Source organism: Sorex araneus, chromosome X (genome assembly GCF_027595985.1).
Source record: "Sorex araneus isolate mSorAra2 chromosome X, mSorAra2.pri, whole genome shotgun sequence".
NCBI classification, from domain to species: domain Eukaryota; kingdom Metazoa; phylum Chordata; class Mammalia; order Eulipotyphla; family Soricidae; genus Sorex; species Sorex araneus.
This window is the reverse complement of record NC_073313.1, coordinates 15,542,478-15,561,483: the sequence shown is the minus strand read 5'-3', so window position 1 is coordinate 15,561,483 and position 19,006 is coordinate 15,542,478. Positions and strand designations below refer to the sequence as shown.

The window sequence follows — 19,006 nt, the reverse complement described above, 5'->3', positions numbered from 1 at the left end:
TATTTTCCTTTCTAACAGTGTATTATCTTTAATCTGCAGTTAAATACAATTCTAAACAATATGAGCACCATCTACAGCACTGGAAAAGTTTGCAGGCCAAATAATACCAACGATTGTTTGTTACTTGAACCAGGTAGGCTGCTAATTTTGAGCAGTGATTATGAAATTTACTTTCATCTGTCAAGTTCTACAACTGAATGTAGTATTGGATGATAATCCAAATGTGAGAAGATCTTGCATATATGTTTTACGTGCATGCCCTTTCAACTTAAAAATTATTATAGATTCTGTGACATTCAAATGGTTTAATTAAATTAGTACTTTAAGTATATCAATGGTTTCTTTTCTTTGCAGCAATATTCTGGAGCTATAATAAATTCAAATGAACCATTCCAATTCAAAACAAAAAATTATTGAATTGGAATGGTTTATTAAATAATTTCATGACCTTCATTTCTGCCCGTCTGACTTTTAGTTCTTTAAAGTTCATATCATGGACCACAAATAAAAATCTCACAAATGCATTTTTATATTTCTTGGGGTGATAACAGGTTTGGATGGAATAATGGCAGATAGCAACGACTATAATGAAAGGCTGTGGGCCTGGGAAGGCTGGAGGTCTGTGGTTGGCAAGCAAATGAGGCCATTATATCAAGAGTATGTGGACCTGAAAAATGAGATGGCAAGAGCCAACAGTAAGTGTTCTGATCTGTAGAGGTTCTAAAGCTTTATAAGAGCTATTTCTCATACATTGCCAAGTCAACCCTTTGATATAAAGTTGACTAAATTATTGATTATCTAAAGAACAATCAGGTTATTTGTCTCCAAGATGAAACTTGGAGTAAATAAAGAAACTTGAAGGAATAAATAAAGATGCATTTATACTCTACAGGTTAAAAAAAACCTAAAGGTAAGTCTTAGCTACAGTCTCAAACAAATTACTTGTCTGGAAAGATCATGGGATCCTGAGTCTTGGAATTTATGAGGCATTCTACTTCTCAGACACAGTGGGAGACAGAGACAGTGTCTTTTCCTAAACTTCTGACAAGTCACAGCTCATTGTCAAAGGTTATTTATGTATTTACCTCACACAAATAATCTCAGCGTTGAAGTAAAAAATGAGAATTTTAAAAGTACAGTTAATTTGGTTCAGAAATCCATTATTTTCTGCAATTGTAATTATAACTCAAAAATATTTAGTCATAAAAACCTTAGCAGGGAACAGAATTTTATTATCTTTTGACTTATTCTCCAGACTTAATAATGAGGTAAATCTATGACCTGAGGAATAACTTTATGCTTTACTCATTCACTACCTCCTGGATAGTATAAGGAAATTCTTTTTACATATGTTGTTTCCAAATGTGTTTCAACATAACTCCAATTTATATTTTCAATCTCTGTGTAAGTTGAAAACAGCTCAGTCCCATGTCTGTTCCTCCAAATGTATATATTCGTGTTCTTTACAATCATGTTGTGCTAATGCACCTATAAAAATTAAAATTAAATTTTTTGCCAAAAATACATCAGCAAATTTTCCTAGCTAATATTCTAATATGAATTCACATTTCCTTATAAGATGCTAGTGAAACACACAGAGGTGTGTTGGGTATACATATACAAACAAACATGTTGTGGCAATGTCTAAAATGAGCTGGGTTAGATTTGAATTAATAAGATATTGAACAAAAAGAGAACTACAATTAGAAATAAAACCACCAGAGATAGAATTGCATATTTGAAAGATTAAAATGTAAACTGAACTGTGAAGAGAAATAGAGACCCAGGTTTAGGACAGTAGGAATGTGAACTTGGTTGACTTATTTAACCATCTAAGAACAGGATGCTAATATGCACAATGGGGATTATAATAAAGTCAGCATTGTAGAGTTTTTGTGCTTGTTTGATGCTTACGTGCTTTTTAGATGCATTAAATAATGCATTTAAATTCTCAGCACGGACCAAGTGTTTAGCAGAGGTTAGTTGTGTTACTACACCTTTGCACTCCTTTGAGTTGCTGTTGGGGATGACAAATCAGAATCTTTGGATCCCGCTCCTCCCCAACCAAGTCTAATCTGAGTGCATGGTTTTTTTTATATCTTTCCCTTATGTTCTTTTTCCTTTTGAAAAACAGATTACATGGACTATGGGGATTACTGGAGAGCAGATTATGAAGCAGAGGGAGCAACTGGCATTGAGTACAGCCGTGACAAGTTGATTGAGGATGTGGAACGGACTTTTACAGAGGTAACTAGGGAACTCTAGGCAGAGAATGATTTAGGACAGTGCACAGAAAGAAGAGATAGTAATTAAAGGCACTTTTATTTGTTCTTCACACACTGGCCAGGCATTTCCATGTCTCATGGTTTTGAAATATTAGAACTTGAAAAGATCTTACAAGAGAAAACAGACTTCATTTTTTTTTCTTTTCTTCCATTCTATTTATTCTTTGTTCTTTTTTTGCTTTTTGGGTCACTCTGGAAATGCACAGGGGTTACTCCTGGCTCTGCACTCAGGAATTACTCCTGGCAGTGCTCGTGGGACCATATGGGATGCTGGGAATCAAACCCGGGTCAGCCACGTGCAAGGCAAACACCCAACGTGCTGTGCTATTGTTCCAGCCCCAATAAACAGACATCTTATACAACCGACCAGAACTGCTCTATTTCCCTTCCAGCCACTACTCAAACATTACCAATAATAAGATTATAAAATGCAAAAAGGATTGCAGAAAGGAACGCATAAAGAAATTGCTCTTGGGGCTGGAGCAAGAACACAGCAAGTAGGGCGTTTGCCTTGCACATGGCCGACCCAGGTTCGATTCCCACCGTCCCATATGGTCCTCTGAGCACCACCAGGGGTGATTCCTAAGTGCAGAGTCAGGAGTAACCCCTGTGCATTGCCAGGTGTGAACCAAAAAGAAGAAAAAAAAAAAGAAATTGCTCTTTAGATTATAGTGTTCTAAATCGAAGAAAGGAATGATGGTCCTTTAGATTATAAGAAGGTATGAATGGTCATTGCACGCTAACTAGGGCTGGCACTGCCTTCTTTTGTTAGCAGAGATGTGTAGTCTTTGCTTCCTTCCTCAGGACACTATTATTTCCTTAGCCTTTCTAAAGAAGACTTTATAAGACAGGAAGGGTCCTGTGAGATGTGCCCCTTTGATACTTATCAATTTATTCCTTTTCCTTCATTTTGACCTTCATTTTCCTTTATTCTTTACCTAGAACTGGGGTGCAATTGACTACAAAGTGGACATAAGTAAACTTTGAAATTGTAGTGGATATGTTTAATATGAGATAGTGGTGATGGTGGTTGTCCAACAATGCCCATGTACTAAAACTTAATTATAAAATATACACTTTAAGATGGGTAAATTTATGATATTAATAGCACTCCACTTTAACAACAGAGGAGCTAGGTAAAATCTTACAATGAAATTTATATTGCATCTATTTTTATTTTAGAACATGTGCTCCTCCAGAAATGCTGATTATTTTATGTAGTGAAGCTAGTTATTATCAGTATCTAGGCAGTAGAAATTATTTCAAATTCTCAAGAATATTTTCTAAAAGAAAGGTCAATTTAGGGAAATTCCACTTTTCTACAGGGGCCCTTCTTTTAGGTGTTGGGCATTAGAAATTGTGATTGGTCTGTAATTTTCTTCCTGTACTTTTCAGATTAAACCATTATATGAACATCTTCATGCCTATGTGAGGGCAAAACTGGCGAAGACCTATCCTCAGATCAACCCAACTGGATGCCTGCCTGCTCATATGCTTGGTGAGAAACTCCAGGAACTCTTTGTGACCTTCGCTTTTTGCTATTTATACCAAAGAAGTTGTTTTGGGGAGGGACACCTAACATACAACCTTTGAAAAATTCTGTGAATAAAGCTAGTAACAATAAAAATTGCATTTAAAGGTAACTTAACAGAAAAGCCATTCTAAATCATTATTTAATGTTTTATTCTATACATAGAGAGTAATTATATTGGTCACAATACAAAGAAAAGAGGTTCTCTAAGACAGAAATGTTCAAATAAGTGTGGAAATGGAAAAATAATCTTTGCTATTCAAATTGATTGACTAAGCTTGTTTGGTGGAGTTTAGGATTTTTGTGTCAGAGGAAAGAGGCTTTGTAGGCTAGACATAGTTGGGGGTAAGAGAAAAACATTTCAGAATTAAGATACAGATTAAATTGAAACTTCATAATGCCATTGTAAATGGCACAAATTATTTTTGCTGAAAAGTACTTTGTTTGGAATCATGGGTAATGAATGAAGTATTTGTCATTAAGGAAGAAGCTCAGCATAGGAGACTCGATCTCTCAAAAACTTCAGACCCTGTCACAGAGCCTTTGTAGACCACACAAGACCTGGGACCTTTCATTGAACCTCCTAATACCCTTCCAGAGTTCCTTCCTCCTTCGCTGAATCTGAGGCCAAATAAAATATACATGCTTGAAAGTTCATGTCATGCACACACAGCATTCCGAACAAAGTCAAACTAAGTTGCTGGTAGCTGATCTCTAGTAAAACCTCTCAGCAGGAAAGGAGATGGACAAAGGATTTGTAGGAATCTAGATCCGCGTGCTTGTTTATTGTCTCTGACCCTGAAATCCAGTTTCATATTTTTTGACATGTTTGAAAAAATAACTATTTATTTAAGTGTATCGCTATAGTAGTAAAAGTGGAACTCAAATGCTAGTTTGTAGAAATCCCTAAATGAGGACCCTGTAAGATCTCTCTAGAAACCAATAGCTTAAGTCTCTCTAGAATCCAACAAGCTTAAATTACTAATAATTTAAGTTATTTTGTCCCATGACTGGTGGATTTTATAAATATGTTTTGATATTTATATATAGTAGCTATGATGGGCTGGAGCAATAGCACAGCAGTAGGGAATTCGCCTTTCACGAGGCTGATCTGTGTTCCATTCCTCCACCCCTCTCGGAGAGCCTGGCAAGCTACCCGTGGCATATTGGATGTGCCAAAAAAACAGTAACAATAAGTCTCACAATGAGATATGTTACTGGTGCCCGTTTGAACAAATCGATGAGCAGCAGGATGACAGTGACAGTAGCTATGATGTTCTATGTATGTAACAATTATATATTTCAATTATAATTTGAAATGAAAGAAATTGGCATATTTCCCTAACAAGTTTTGCCTAACCATATATTGCCTATACTTATAAGAGATAGGAAAAAATAAGGGAGTTTAAAATAAGAGAAAAAAATTAAAATAAGTGGAGAGAAAAGAACCAGTGAGATAGCATAGGGGTGTGGGTGCCTTCTTTGCATGTGTGTGACCTGGGTGTGATCCCCAGCACCACATTGTCCCCTGAACATTGCTAGCTGTAACCCTGCAGAGGCCCCAGAGCACTACTGGGGTGGTCCTGGTGGTTACTAGAATCTTAGGGCCACAACAGCACTATGGATTCTGACCCTGGAACTGAACCGCTGGTCCGTTTTATCAAGTACTACCAGGATCCCCAGATCCCCCAAGCACCACTTAGGAAGCTCCTTCATTTCCCCAAAGAAGAAAGAGGAGAAAAGGAACTTGTGAAAATGAACAGAAACTGAGGTTAAATCTATATTATGTGACCTATGGCAATTCTACTTTATATACTATGTAAAATCAGATCTATAGTTCTATTCTTTTTCATTTATTGATGAAATTTTTTTTTAAATAGGTGATATGTGGGGTAGATTTTGGACAAACCTGTACCGCTTCACAGTTCCCTATGGACACAAACCAAACATAGATGTTACAGACGCAATGGTGAATCAGGTAGGGAAGAATAGTCCCTGAAAATTGAGTCAAAGTCATACATTTTATTTATTCTTGTGCTATCTTACTTGTTACAGTTTATATTTTGCATATAAAACCATGTAAATAAAAATATTCAAGCTACCTTAGATCTAGTTCTATGTAGCTCTATTTTCAATAGTACAGAGGGCAGGATGTTTGCCTTGTATGTGTGTGGCCAACCTGAGTTTGATTCCTGGCACCCAATATGGTCCCCAAGCCTGCCAGAAGTGAGCTCTGAGCATCATCACGTGTGGTCCTAAATCAAAAAAATCCAATGTCATACTTATTTATATCAATATAAGCCATTAAATATCAATAATTTATTTTTAATTAAATAAATTTGCTATTGAAACATTTTTTAAAGAAAATTAGTCTCCTGCTTTATACCACCAAGTATGACATAATAGAAAAACTAGACAACTGTTCTTTGGGATGAATGGGAATTTTTCTGTGTCAATAAGTGATTTTAAGAAAGTGTTTATTAATTCTACAAACTTATATATAGTTTTTCCTGATGTGAACGTTATCTCCAAAGAAATCTTGGCTAGCTCCCAGAAGAGTAAGATGGATGTTAGACATCTATTACTACCCCTCTCCAATTTCAGAACATTCTGAGATTCATATTCCAATATCTTTATGAAACCAAGATTCAACTACCCTTTGACTGATAAAAGTATGTCCAGTCCTTTTTGGTTCCTAGCATCCACAATTTTATCGTTTCTGTCTTGCACTGAGCCGAGCACCAGGGCCCAACCCCTTGAAGGAGCTCAATGAATGATTTTTGGCATGGTTTTAATATGTTTTGGCCAAGAGAAATATATTGTCATTCATGTTTACTTTTGGACTGTTAAGAAAAAAGACAGACCGCTTAAAAATGTTACAAGAATAAAGACAAATGGTTTTAGCTGTATCTCAGTAATAGACTGCATGCTTTGCATACATGAAGCCCTGCATCCTATCCCTGCATCAAAAAAATAAAAAGCATGGTATATAAGCACACTTAGTCTATTTTTAATATTGTGATATATTTCTTCATTAAGTTTCTAGTGTGTATGTGCTTTATTATACTTTTCTATGTATAAGAGAAATATTTTTATCAATATAAGTGTATTTGTATTTTCCATTCACAAATATAATTTTGCTGTTCTGCTGGTTGCTTCACTTTTCTACCCTAATTTAAAATTGTTTCAAATAGAAGTGGAATCCTTTAACTGATTTTCTGAGAACTTCCTAATTCCCCGGAGATAGAATTACTGAGATAAAGAATATAAACTCTTTGAAAGCTGTCTGCACATGTCACCGAATTTCCTTCCTGAAAGATGAGACCTATGTACATAACCAATGGAAAGAAGTCTGCTGCTATTATTTTAATGCGACAACGGAATATCGTTCATTTTGCTTCAGGGCTGGGATGCAGACAGGATCTTCAAGGAAGCCGAGAAATTCTTTGTGTCTGTTGGCCTTCCCAATATGACTGACGGATTCTGGAAGAACTCTATGCTAACTGAGCCCAACGATGGCCGGAAAGTGGTGTGCCACCCCACAGCGTGGGATATGGGAAAGAACGACTACAGGTACTGGAGCTGATACCCAGTTGCTTCTGAAACTGGGAGGCAGTCGATGCAGGGTTGAGGATGAATTTGGACTTCTCTGCCTCGCTATTCACGAATCCTGAAATCCCGAAATCCCATTAATCACTGATTTCTCGGGCGGGCTCAATAACCTCTCATTCCGTCCTTTCCCTGAGATCTTAGCAGTCCATCTCGACTCGGCCCTCCTAACGATGTTGCAGTGGGGGCTCTTCAGGGTCAAGGGAATGAGATCCAGCTTGTTACTGGATTTTGCATATAAATACACCATGGGGAGCTTGCAAGGCTCTCCCATGTGGGCAGGAAACTCTCAGAAGATTGCCAGTTTCTCCCAGAGGGAAAAGTAGGCTAAAGATATCACGCTTCTGAGAGCTTGCTTTTAAGTCTCTCTCTGGATGTTGGCCGTTGATGGGATTACACACACCTGGGTTCCTCTGCCAGTACCTTCATGCATGAGGCCTGTCTGAACGTGTGGAGAGGGGCCTCCAGCATGGCTGTAGCTAGGTTCTAGTGGTCTTTGGCCGCCAGGAGCTCTGCTCAAGGTCTGGAGGGAATCTGGAGCCCATCCCCTCCGAGGGGCCCCAGGGAAGGCAGCCAGGCGTGTGGGCAAGAGACTCTCTGCTATTATTCAGAATAAATAAATTAACTGCCTCTGATTGAAGACTAAGTCCATGAGAGCATATCTGGGCTTTCCCAGCAGCTCCTAAATTGAACCTTTAGACAGTCAGCCTCATTTGAAATAATTGTCATTTGAGACACTTATATATGATGTGGCTAAGAAAGGATTGGTGTTAAAAATGATGGAAAATGAATGTGTGAATTGGGCATTGCTCTTTCCACTTCGTGTTTTCCTCCGATGAGTGAAACAGAATAGGTGAATAAATGTGGGGTAGGGGATAAAAGAGAGAAGTACACCGTAAGGAGAAACATGGAGAATATTCTACGGGGAATCAGAAGAGAACTGGACACAACTAGACTTGGGGCTGGGATCTGACAGGGTGATGTTTGAATTAGGATTGACAGAGACTAGACAGACTGAGCTAGGAGGCCAGCAGGCTGAGAGAGGCAGCGTTGTATACCAGAGTCAACAAGTTAGATTAGAAGAAAGAGCATGCGAGAAAGGCATGCATGATGTGACAGGAAAAAAAAACATAGAATTTCAAAGTCCAGGTATGTCAGTTAAGAACCAGACAGCCTTGGGAATGGTATTTAACTTGCTTTGATTTCAGTTTCCTTATCTCTAAAGTGCAGTGGTCACACCTAGGTTGAATGTTTGTGGGTGTCTTAGGTTGGTCCTCTAACTTAAGATGGATGAAGAGGCACGAAGGAAGCAAGTTGGGACAGAGAAAACTGTTAATAAGGATGTGATCTCAGCCCAATATCCTGGGACTCTGGAACATGGTCTGTGCTACAGAGTTGGTCACACTTTGAGACAAAGGGACTAGCCTTTTGTACCTGCACCTATACTAGTGAGTCGTTGGCTATGAAGAGCCTCCGAATGTATGAAGATCTAACCTGCCTGAGTTATCTCATATTTGGCCAAAGACCAGGAAGGAAGCAGCACGTATCAGTCTTTAACCGCCATGAATCAGGAAACTAGGAGATTGTTGGGTCTCTCTGTTTGGGAAAGTGGGTGTGGGTAGGGATCCATGCATGTACTCTATAGAACAGGAATTGATAATCCTTTTCTGCAAAGGACCACATAGTGAATAAATCTCTGTCTCAACCACTCAGCTCTTCTTTGTGGCACAAAAACACCCTCATAGGTAATGCATAAAGAAATGACCATGAGTCTATTCCAATCAAGTATATTTTCTTAAATAAAAACATGTAGTAAGTCACAACATATTTTACTGATTCCTAGAGTGCTACAGTGAGGGTTAAAAGTGAATAAGCGTATGTAGGTGTCCTAACATGGCATCTTCCATACATAGTTCACATAAATCATAGCTATTCTTATTATTTCAAAAGAGAATAGATAAAAACAAAGTTAGAAAAGCAGGACATATTGGATTGTAAAAAGGAAGCTTTTTACTTTTTTACTTTTTTTTTGCTTTTTGGGTCACACCCAGCGATGCTCAGGGGTCACTCCTGGCTCTGCACTCAGGAATTACCCATGGCCGTGCTCAGGGGACCACATGGGATGCTGGGAACCCAGGTTGGCCGCGTGCAAGGCAAATGCCCTACCTGCTGTGCTATCACTCCAGCCCTGGAAGCTTTTTTTCTTGAGGGTGAACAAGGAGTAATTATCAGGGGGGACTGACCTGATCAGAATGATAGGAAAATTAATTCAGAAACCTACCAAAATATATCTAAACCTCATGGAATGAAACTTCTTTCAACAAGTGACCAGTACAACCACCTATCGGACAGATGTAGTCCTTTCTCATAGCAGTGTTATTCTAGGTTCACAAGTTGTGTTTGAAATGCTATTTTTTCACTGACTTCTATATTGTCAACCTCTTTGGGGCTCCTTTGACTTCTCTCTTCATCCCCTCTGAATCATCTACCACTCTCCACACTTTAGGCACAAGGATCTCATAAGACAAATCCTCTTTTCTTATCATTTCTGCCCTAGATTTATGAACCATTATATCCACTCCATAAATTCTATGTGAATGATTCCCAAATCAGCAATCTACGGAAGCTTGTACTACTATTTCTCAGTCTTCACTACACGAACTGCTTTCAGTGTCCAGAATTCCACATGCATTTTCATGTATTTCCCACTAAATATTTCCAGGAACTTCAACTATTTGTCTCTTCTTGTTAGCTGTCAAACTCCTGTACGTCAACCAAGGTCCAGCTTGCTTATTGAATACTCAGTTATGCCCTTTTAGGTGCTTCTTCTGTGTCTGCATTCACTCATTGTTATGCGCAGTCATGTCTACCGACCCCTTATAGAATCTCAGAGCTTTTGTAGTATAAGACTCACGTCACCATTAGTCTGTGAGTAGGGTTCAGCCCTACCCATTACTTTCTGTTGAACACCTATACAATGTCTAGTACAGAAAAGGTAGGTACTTAAGGTTCATTTGTGGAAAAATATTGGAAAGATGATACATGTTAACAGAATCATATATAATTCTACTGTGTTAATTGCACAGAATCTAATGATATTGATTTCAATGTTGCTTTTTTGCAGGATCAAGATGTGCACAAAGGTGACAATGGATGACTTCCTGACAGCCCATCATGAGATGGGGCATATTCAGTATGACATGGCATATTCCATACAACCCTTCCTGCTAAGAAATGGAGCTAATGAAGGATTCCATGAGGCTGTGGGAGAGATCATGTCACTTTCCGCAGCAACCCCTAGCCACTTGAAAGCTATTGGTCTTCTGCCACAGGATTTTGTTGAAGACCAAGGTTTGTTTTCGGAATTCTTTAGTTTTGTATGGGCAACGGTGTCTATTTTTAGGTGTAAGATGTATTTATTTTTTCCATGTAAAGTATGGGATCTTTATGGGAACTGGCAATCATAACTGGTAAAAAATTTAAGTATTTATCTCCATATACTTACATGTGATTTTGTGTCTTTGAAAATAGCATAAGAAAGGTAACAGTGGATGGTTTGAGGAATCTGAAAAAACATCTAACAGATGCTTAAACAGGTTCACAGAATGGAAAAAAGCCACTGAAGATCTTCAATTAATTCGTGGCAGGGTTCTGAGTAGATCCCTTTCTTTAGTTGCAATAAAATCTTCCCAAATTGTTAGAGGTTAGATTTTAAAAAACACACTTTGCAGGGCCTGAACAATAGTACAGCAGGTAGGGCATTTGCCTTTCATGAAGTGGACCTGGATTTGATCTCCGGCACCCCATATAGTCCCCCAAGCCCACCAGGACTGATTCCTGAGGTCAAAACCACTAATAATCACAGAGCATAGCTAGGAGTGGTTCAAAAAATGAAAAATAAAACACTTTTCAGATATGCAAACTGAAGACGAGAGAATGTAACTATCTCAAGGTCAGAAGAGCAAATTGACAGTCAGAACTTGAGTCTTAACCCAAAGCTTTCTCCATAATAGGCAAATTCAAGTGCAACTTGAAATTTTGGAATCCTTAGAGAATAGACACTGGAATATCAATATAGGAAGGGACTAAACCATTTTGTTCATGCTTCTGAAGCATGAATTTGTAACTAATACCCTGCAAGAGCTACACTGTCTTTCAACATCTGGCAAACTGTTTCCCTTTGGATGGTTTAGACTTGATGGAACATATAACCACACCTGCATCATAATTTTGAAACATAACTCATCAAATAAATTAACAGTGACTTGTTTTATCTCTTGAAATATTCTCTGACAGAAGACAGATATGGTTGAATCATGGTGACAGTACTAAAACGAGTTAAATCACTAGTTTTAAAAACTATATATCCCGTTGTTTATACCCTTGCTCCGTGAATGATGTTCAACAACCAAAATTTATTTATTTCTTCTCTCTCATTCCTCCTGTTCTCTCTTTGGTTTTTCTCCCCCCAAAATTTTATTGATTACATACTATGTACAGGGAATTTTTTAAAGATACTAGAGTGCTCAAAAAGAGAGTGGAAAACTATCCCCTGCTTAGATTTCAGGGAGCTCTATTTATAGACTAGATATTTGTAGACTAGAGATCAGCTCTCCTGACTATTACATCACCAATAAAGGTGAATGAAATAGCCTAATTTAACATTTTTCATTGCCCTTAAGAAAGATGTCCCTGCATTTACAGTACATTTTACTTCTGATTAGCCAGTAATTGATTTCCTCTAGGGAAATGCTCTTTTGTTTTTCTCCCTCTAATTTACCGGCTTTGGGCCACATCTGTTTGAAATATGTTCATTTAGCAAAGACTTACTCAAAACAGCTGCTGGGCTAGACATAGTCATGAATGAGACATTAACAATTACTGCCTTCATGGAGCTTATGAGGATTAACAGTATGAATACAAAGAAGGACCCCTAAATAGATCTGATAAGAGGGGTTTAAAGAAGACAGTTGAAACTATTGGGAAAAATGAGTGTGGGGGTTACTTGTAGATTTATTTTACCTATTCAGTCCAGTGCTTGACCCTACTCCTTTAACTGAAAATAAATGAATGTATACTTTTTATTTTATCCACTGCCAATATTTCTCATACAATCACCCCTATAATATCTTTGTTTTAGTGTGGGGGGAAGGGTACTCTCCTGGTGATTCTCAGGAACCAGGAAGTGTTTGAACGTGAGGGCCTAACGAGTCAGCGCTGCTCCAGATGTGCAAGCTGAGGATTATTGGGACCACCCCAGTGAACCTTGATGCTAGGGAGAACCATTTGGTGCCAGGGTTTGAACTGGGATCAATTACATGCCAACCATGTGCCCTAACCCCTGTATAATGTCTCTGACCCACAGTAAGTGTATCTTAAGGAATAATATCCTGATACTAGGAAATTACCAACAACAGAACATTCATTGTCATTCTCATCTTTCTCTTTTCCTTTCAGAAACGGAAATAAACTTCCTACTCAAACAAGCACTTACAATTGTTGGAACTCTACCATTTACTTTCATGTTAGAACAGTGGAGATGGAAGGTCTTCAGGGGTGAAATTCCCAAAGACCAGTGGACAAAAAAGTGGTGGGAGATGAAGTAAGTCAATAAATATGAAATTGGTAAAGTGTTTTCTCATGAACTTGATGTTTACTTTAAAGCTTTTGGATGACCTGTGCACACATGTGCATATGTACACCCAGAGAAATATGAGGGGGGATTTGACTTAGCCTTGAAGAGCATTTAATATTTTTACAAAATTGTGCAATTTTCTATTTTTAAGATTACATATATGGTGCCACAGAGAAATGATAAGGGCTTTTACTATGTACTTTTGATGATGCAATGCTCTTTATTAGATTAGTGTTTTGAAGATACACTCTCTGAACTTAAATAGTAAGAGATGACTACTATGAATTTATCATTGGGTGATGGTAAACTAGACTAACCAAACCCAATCTTCTTTTTTTCCTCAAAGGCGAGAAATAGTTGGGGTGTTTGAACCTGTTCCCCATGATGAAACATACTGTGACCCTGCATCTCTGTTCCATGTTGCTAATGATTACTCGTTCATCCGGTAAATAACAATTTTTCTCGCTATTAAATTGTAAAAATTCAGTTGTATTAATGGCAAAGAAATAAGGCTGTATGAAGAAATGACTATTAATCCTCTAGCTCCATCTGCCTCCCCTCCTCCACCTCAAGATAGATTATTGGTTTTAATTAAGTTGAACTCAACAAAATTTATTAGTTTAAATTAAAAACTTGTGTGATATCTTTTACTTAAACTTCAAAGAACTAAGAGTAACCTTGGATAAAAAAATTGTTGATATTCTCATTAACATTAGAGTACCGAGTTATTTGAACAGGCAGATTTAGCCTGAAGTCCCCAAATCTCATCTGTGTATCTGTTAACTCCAGATTTTGAAGTTATTTAGGGTTCATTTCTTTATTTGTAAGGTAGGAATCATACCTTACAAACCTTACATACATTTATTAAATTGTCATAGGATTTATATGAAACATTTATTTAAGGGATGCATGACTGTAGAATAATACACATGTGAGCTAACATTTATAAAATAGTGTTTCCTTTTTATCGTTGTTTGCATAAATGCAAGTAGGTTATGATGAATCCATATGGTTTATGTTTGGGTCTTTCTTGGACCTTTTTTGGGTCTTTCTGACTAACATCAGTTCAGTTACTTGGGCCTCAGAAAGTGAATATAATCTCAAATCTGTGATTCTATCATTGTCTGAACATTGTTTGAAATTTTGTACCTTTATCTCTTTTCCAGATATTACACAAGGACCATCTATCAATTCCAGTTTCAAGAAGCCCTTTGCAAACTAGCTAACCATAGTGGCCCCCTGCACAAATGTGATATCTCAAATTCTATAGCCGCTGGCAACAAGTTGCTGTAAGAAATGCTTCAAAATGCTCGCCCTTCCCTGTTAGCCAATATTCCTCATTACTGTGTTTAGGTTTGATCTGATTTCTTCATTCTAAAAAAATATAGCCTCAAAATGTCCTCAGTCACTACATTGTAGTCGAAGGCCATGTGGGGGAAGGGAGTTGCGGGCTGAATGAGGGCTAGAGACTGAGCACAGCGGCCACTCAACACCTTTATTGCAAACCACAACAGCTAATTAGAGAGAGAGAACAGAAGGGAATGCCTTGCCACAGTGGCAGGGTGGGGTGGGGGGGAGATGGGATTGGGGAGGGTGGGAGGGACACTGGGTTTACGGGTGGTGGAGAATGGGCACTGGGGAAGGGATGGGTTCCCGAACTTTGTATGAGGGAAGTATAAGCACAAAAGTGTATAAATCTGTAACTGTACCCTCACGGTGATTCTCTAATTAAAAATAAATAAATTTAAAAATTAAAAAAAAAGAAAAAGAATCAGAAAAAAAGTACTTGCTCTGAAAAAACAGTATTGACTCAAAATGAACAAGAATCTTAGAAGCTAAGATTCCTCCTATCAGAAGCAAGTCTGAAGTACTAAGCAGCATCTATAAAAATTGAAACAGTCTGAGAAACTACAAATAGCTGCCTCCTAGTCTAGAGATTTGAAAATCAAAATTCTTGGCTTATATTACTTAATAGCAGAAGTCCAAGAAATAGTATACTCTAAGAATTTCTATTTTCAAATCTCTAAGCTAGGAGGGACAATTCCTTATCAGTTCTTCTTATCAGTTCTTCTTCATGGATGGAGGGTAAATAGAAGATTATTACATGGATATGGAGATTAATTAGATAGATGGAAATACATAGAATCAGCAACTCAGAATGATGGAATAAACTCATACAAAATTTAAAAAAAAATGTCCTCAGTCACAAATTGAATTGTTTTGAGATCACGTAATTGAAGATACATCTTGTGTATACCACACACTTCCCTAGACCATGTGATGGATTGGCCATCTCCTCTTTCCATATTAAAGCTGCAAAGCTTCCTTTGTAGTGATTAGAAAGGAAGAAGAATTGGAGAATGAAGACATCTGTTTAAAATGCCTTGTTTGGGGCCAGAGCGATAGTACGTCGGGGCAGGGTGCTTGCCTTGCACAGGGCCTACTCAGGTTCAGTCTCCAGCATCCATCCCAGAAGGTCTCTCAAGCCCACTGGGAATGATTCCTGAGTGCAGAGTCAGGAGTAACCCCTAAGTATCTCTGGGTGTGACCCAGAAACCAAAATAGAAAAGCCTTGTTTTTATAGATAAATTTTATTTATACTTATCTGGAATAGATATACAGAGACACATTTTTATTTTTCACATCTAATTTAATGAAAAATTCAGATCAGAAGTACCAGGCAGGAAAAAAAGCAAAAACATCCTAAAGGTAAAGCAATTTAGAATGTTTATGGAAGCCCAGAGTAGTTGGTGAGTCATGTGCAAATGAAGGGTGCAGGAGGATGGAAAATGAGAGGTAGAGAGGAGTCAGATTCAATTAGTCTTTATACATCTGGGTGAGAGAATTAATGTGCCCCATATTCTTATCTGCATTGAGCAAACTTAGCCCACCCTCCCCGTTTTTTTTTTCATACAGTGATATGCTGCAGCTAGGAAAATCAGAGCCCTGGACCGAAGCATTGAAAAGGGTGGTAGGATCCACCACTATGGATGTAAAACCACTGCTTAATTACTTTCAGCCCTTGTTAACTTGGCTGGAACAACAAAACAAGAATTCTTCTGTGGGATGGAACACCGACTGCAGTCCACGTGAGTGCCTAGAAGTGATACGTTTCAAACCACTCCCTGTTCCATCTTGGGAAGCTAGAACGTGGTCCATCATGTTTGCCCTCCACACAGACAGTTCTACTGCTGATGGTGTTGTGATGCTCCATTTTTACTGGGGCAGTAACATTTGTTGATCATCTACTCCACACAAGACATAGGAAAGACGACTTCGCATACAAATACACTCTTTCAAGTCTGTTTAGTTAGCCCCATGTTGAAAATATAAGGGTGTCACAGTCCCCAAAACACTTTGCCCAAACCCTTCTCTTTGAAGACAAAGATTTGAAGTGTTTGAGTCCTATAAACTCTCCTAGCAGTTGCCTTCATATTTCTTAACATTTCATTTATTTCCTTATTGGTCACTTTTAGATTTGCCCTTCTGCCTGATATTTCACTTCCCTTTCTCAGCCTTCCAATAAAACTTCCTCATAACTTTTAACAAAAGAAATGATGGATATTTCTATCAGTGTTATACCTGCAAAGCTGAGTTTCACAGTATTTGAAATCTTAGGTAGTGTTTTTACCTTAGAGTTTCTACTGTCTTTTCCTGTTTTTCTTACATGCTTAATTATTTCTATATTCGTTATTCCAACTTGGCTGTTGCTTTTGTTTGGTTTTGCGGAGCCAAGGATGGAACCCAGGGTCTCATACATGATGCAAGGTATGCATGCTACCACTGAGTTACATCCCAAACCCAACAGTTCCTTTCAGTCCCATTTTTCCCCCTAAAGGCTTTCATCATAGGCTCCTACTTCCTCTTGGCTCAATCTGGACAACAATTTTTACAATCTGACTATCTTCTTTGGTGAATTCTCTGCTTCCTGTAGCCCGCATCTTCTTTCTTGGATTACCTCTTGTTTTCCTACCGCAAAGCCTCCGGACTGTCGAAGCAAAGAACACGTGGAGTGGGAAAATCAACTCTTGGCCAACATAGCTTTAATTAACTACCTTTCCATGTTTATCTTTGATTTTCAGCCCTTCTTATTTTCAGTGCAATGTCCTCCTACCGCCTAAATGCCAATTCCCCCTGGGGTTCTCTGGCACCCTTGGGCCTCTATTGCCTCTGCATACACTTTGATCATAATGTTCCTGCTCTTCATAGGAAAACGCTTATTTCCTCTTCAGTGACTTCTTATTTGCCCAGAGGTTGATTATAACTTCAACATTTCTTTCTCTGTTAAATGGGGTCATGGATGGTGGAAAGGGAAGTAAATGTACTTCCTTGATCTGTCATTTGTAACACTAGTCTTTGATTTCCCTTTGATCAGGTAATAATAACGGAAGCAGCAGCGAAAGCATCAAAGTGAGGATAAGCCTAAAGTCAGCTCTTGGAGAAAATGCAGTGAGTATTCTTGCCAGTGCATCTATATCCATTACTTCCCAAAGTCCTGTCTTCCCCGACACACAGGAAGTCCATTCCAGTGTGGGTTAAGGAGAAAAGGCCACATACCATGTGATTCTCTTAATAAGAACTACAATCCCCAACTTCTTGGGGTTTAATAGATACTAATAGATATCCTCCTAATTTGGATTGACTGTTTTTACTTTTTTGTTACAGTGAAGGTGTTACGGACACCAATGAGCAAACACATTCAATTTTATTCTATTTTATGAATTTTTTGTTTGGGGGCCACACCCTGCAGTGCTCAGAGTTTACTCCTGGCTTTGCACTCAGGAGTTACTCTTGTTGGTGCATGGGGGACCATATGGGATGCCCAGGTCAGCCACATGTAAGGTGAATGCTCTATGCACTATATTATATAACTCCAGCCCAAACAGTCAATTTTATTTTATTTTTAACACTATATTTATATTTTTTATTTAATCACTGTGAGCCTCAGTTACAAAACTTTCACGTTTGAATTTTAGTCATACAATGATCAAACACCCATTCCTCCACCAGTGTATATTTTCCATCACCTATGTCCCCAGTATCCTTTCCCCCTATCCTGTCTCACCCCCCCCCCTGCTTCTATGGCAGACAATTTGCCTCTTTCTCTCTATTTACGGACATTATGGTTTGCAACACATATAATGTGAGGTCATGATGTTTGATCCTTTATCTATTTTTAGCACACATCTCCCATCCTAAGTGATCCCTCCACCCATCATTGACTGAGTGATCCCTTCTCTATCCCAGCTACCTTTTCCTCCAGCTCATAAGGCGGGCTTCCAATCATGGAGCAATCTTTCTGGCCCTGTCTTTACTGTCCTTGGGTGTTAGTCTCATATTATGATATTTTATATTCCACAAATGAGTGCATTCATTATATGTCTGTCCCTCTTTCTGACTCATTTCACTTATCATGATACTCTCCATAACCATCTACTTATAAGCAAATCTCATGTCTTCATCTTTCCTAACAGTCGCATAGTATTCCACTGTGTAGATGTACCAAAGTTTCTTTAACCAGTAGTCTGTTCTCGGGCACTCAGTTTTTTTTCCAGATTCTGGCTATTGTGCTGCAATGAGCACACAGGTGCAGATATCATTTCTACTCTTCTTTTTTGCACCCTCGAAATATATTCCCAGAAGTAGTATTGCTGGGTCATATGGAAGCTCAATTTCTAGTTTTTTAAGGAATGCCCATGTTTTCCAAAAAGACTGGACCAGTGGACATTTCCACCAACAATGAAAGAGAATCCCTTTCTCCCCATATCCATGCCAGCACTGGTTGTTCTTGTTCTTTTTGATGAAAACACTTAATTTTAAATATCCACAATCAACTCTTGCAATTCATTCATATTATTATTTGTATTCCAAGAATATCTGTTTATATTTTTTGATAGACAATTTTTAGCCAGAATACAGATAATTTTATTTGATTTTAACCAATTA

General features: G+C 38.2%; 1 protein-coding gene across 1 annotated transcript in view; it reads left to right on the top strand.

The window, feature by feature from the left end:
- ACE2 (angiotensin converting enzyme 2) overlaps positions 1–19,006 on the top strand; it is a 45,433-nt gene that overhangs the window by 16,492 nt on the left and 9,935 nt on the right. Inside the window, exons 3-14 of the mRNA XM_004612209.1 lie at positions 40–133; positions 552–695; positions 2,135–2,247; positions 3,681–3,783; positions 5,697–5,794; positions 7,220–7,389; positions 10,550–10,776; positions 12,883–13,027; positions 13,407–13,505; positions 14,227–14,349; positions 15,977–16,153; positions 17,455–17,509. Coding sequence (XP_004612266.1) covers positions 40–133; positions 552–695; positions 2,135–2,247; positions 3,681–3,783; positions 5,697–5,794; positions 7,220–7,389; positions 10,550–10,776; positions 12,883–13,027; positions 13,407–13,505; positions 14,227–14,349; positions 15,977–16,153; positions 17,455–17,509 — 1,548 coding nt within the window. The remainder of the gene's footprint in view (positions 1–39; positions 134–551; positions 696–2,134; positions 2,248–3,680; positions 3,784–5,696; positions 5,795–7,219; positions 7,390–10,549; positions 10,777–12,882; positions 13,028–13,406; positions 13,506–14,226; positions 14,350–15,976; positions 16,154–17,454; positions 17,510–19,006) is intronic.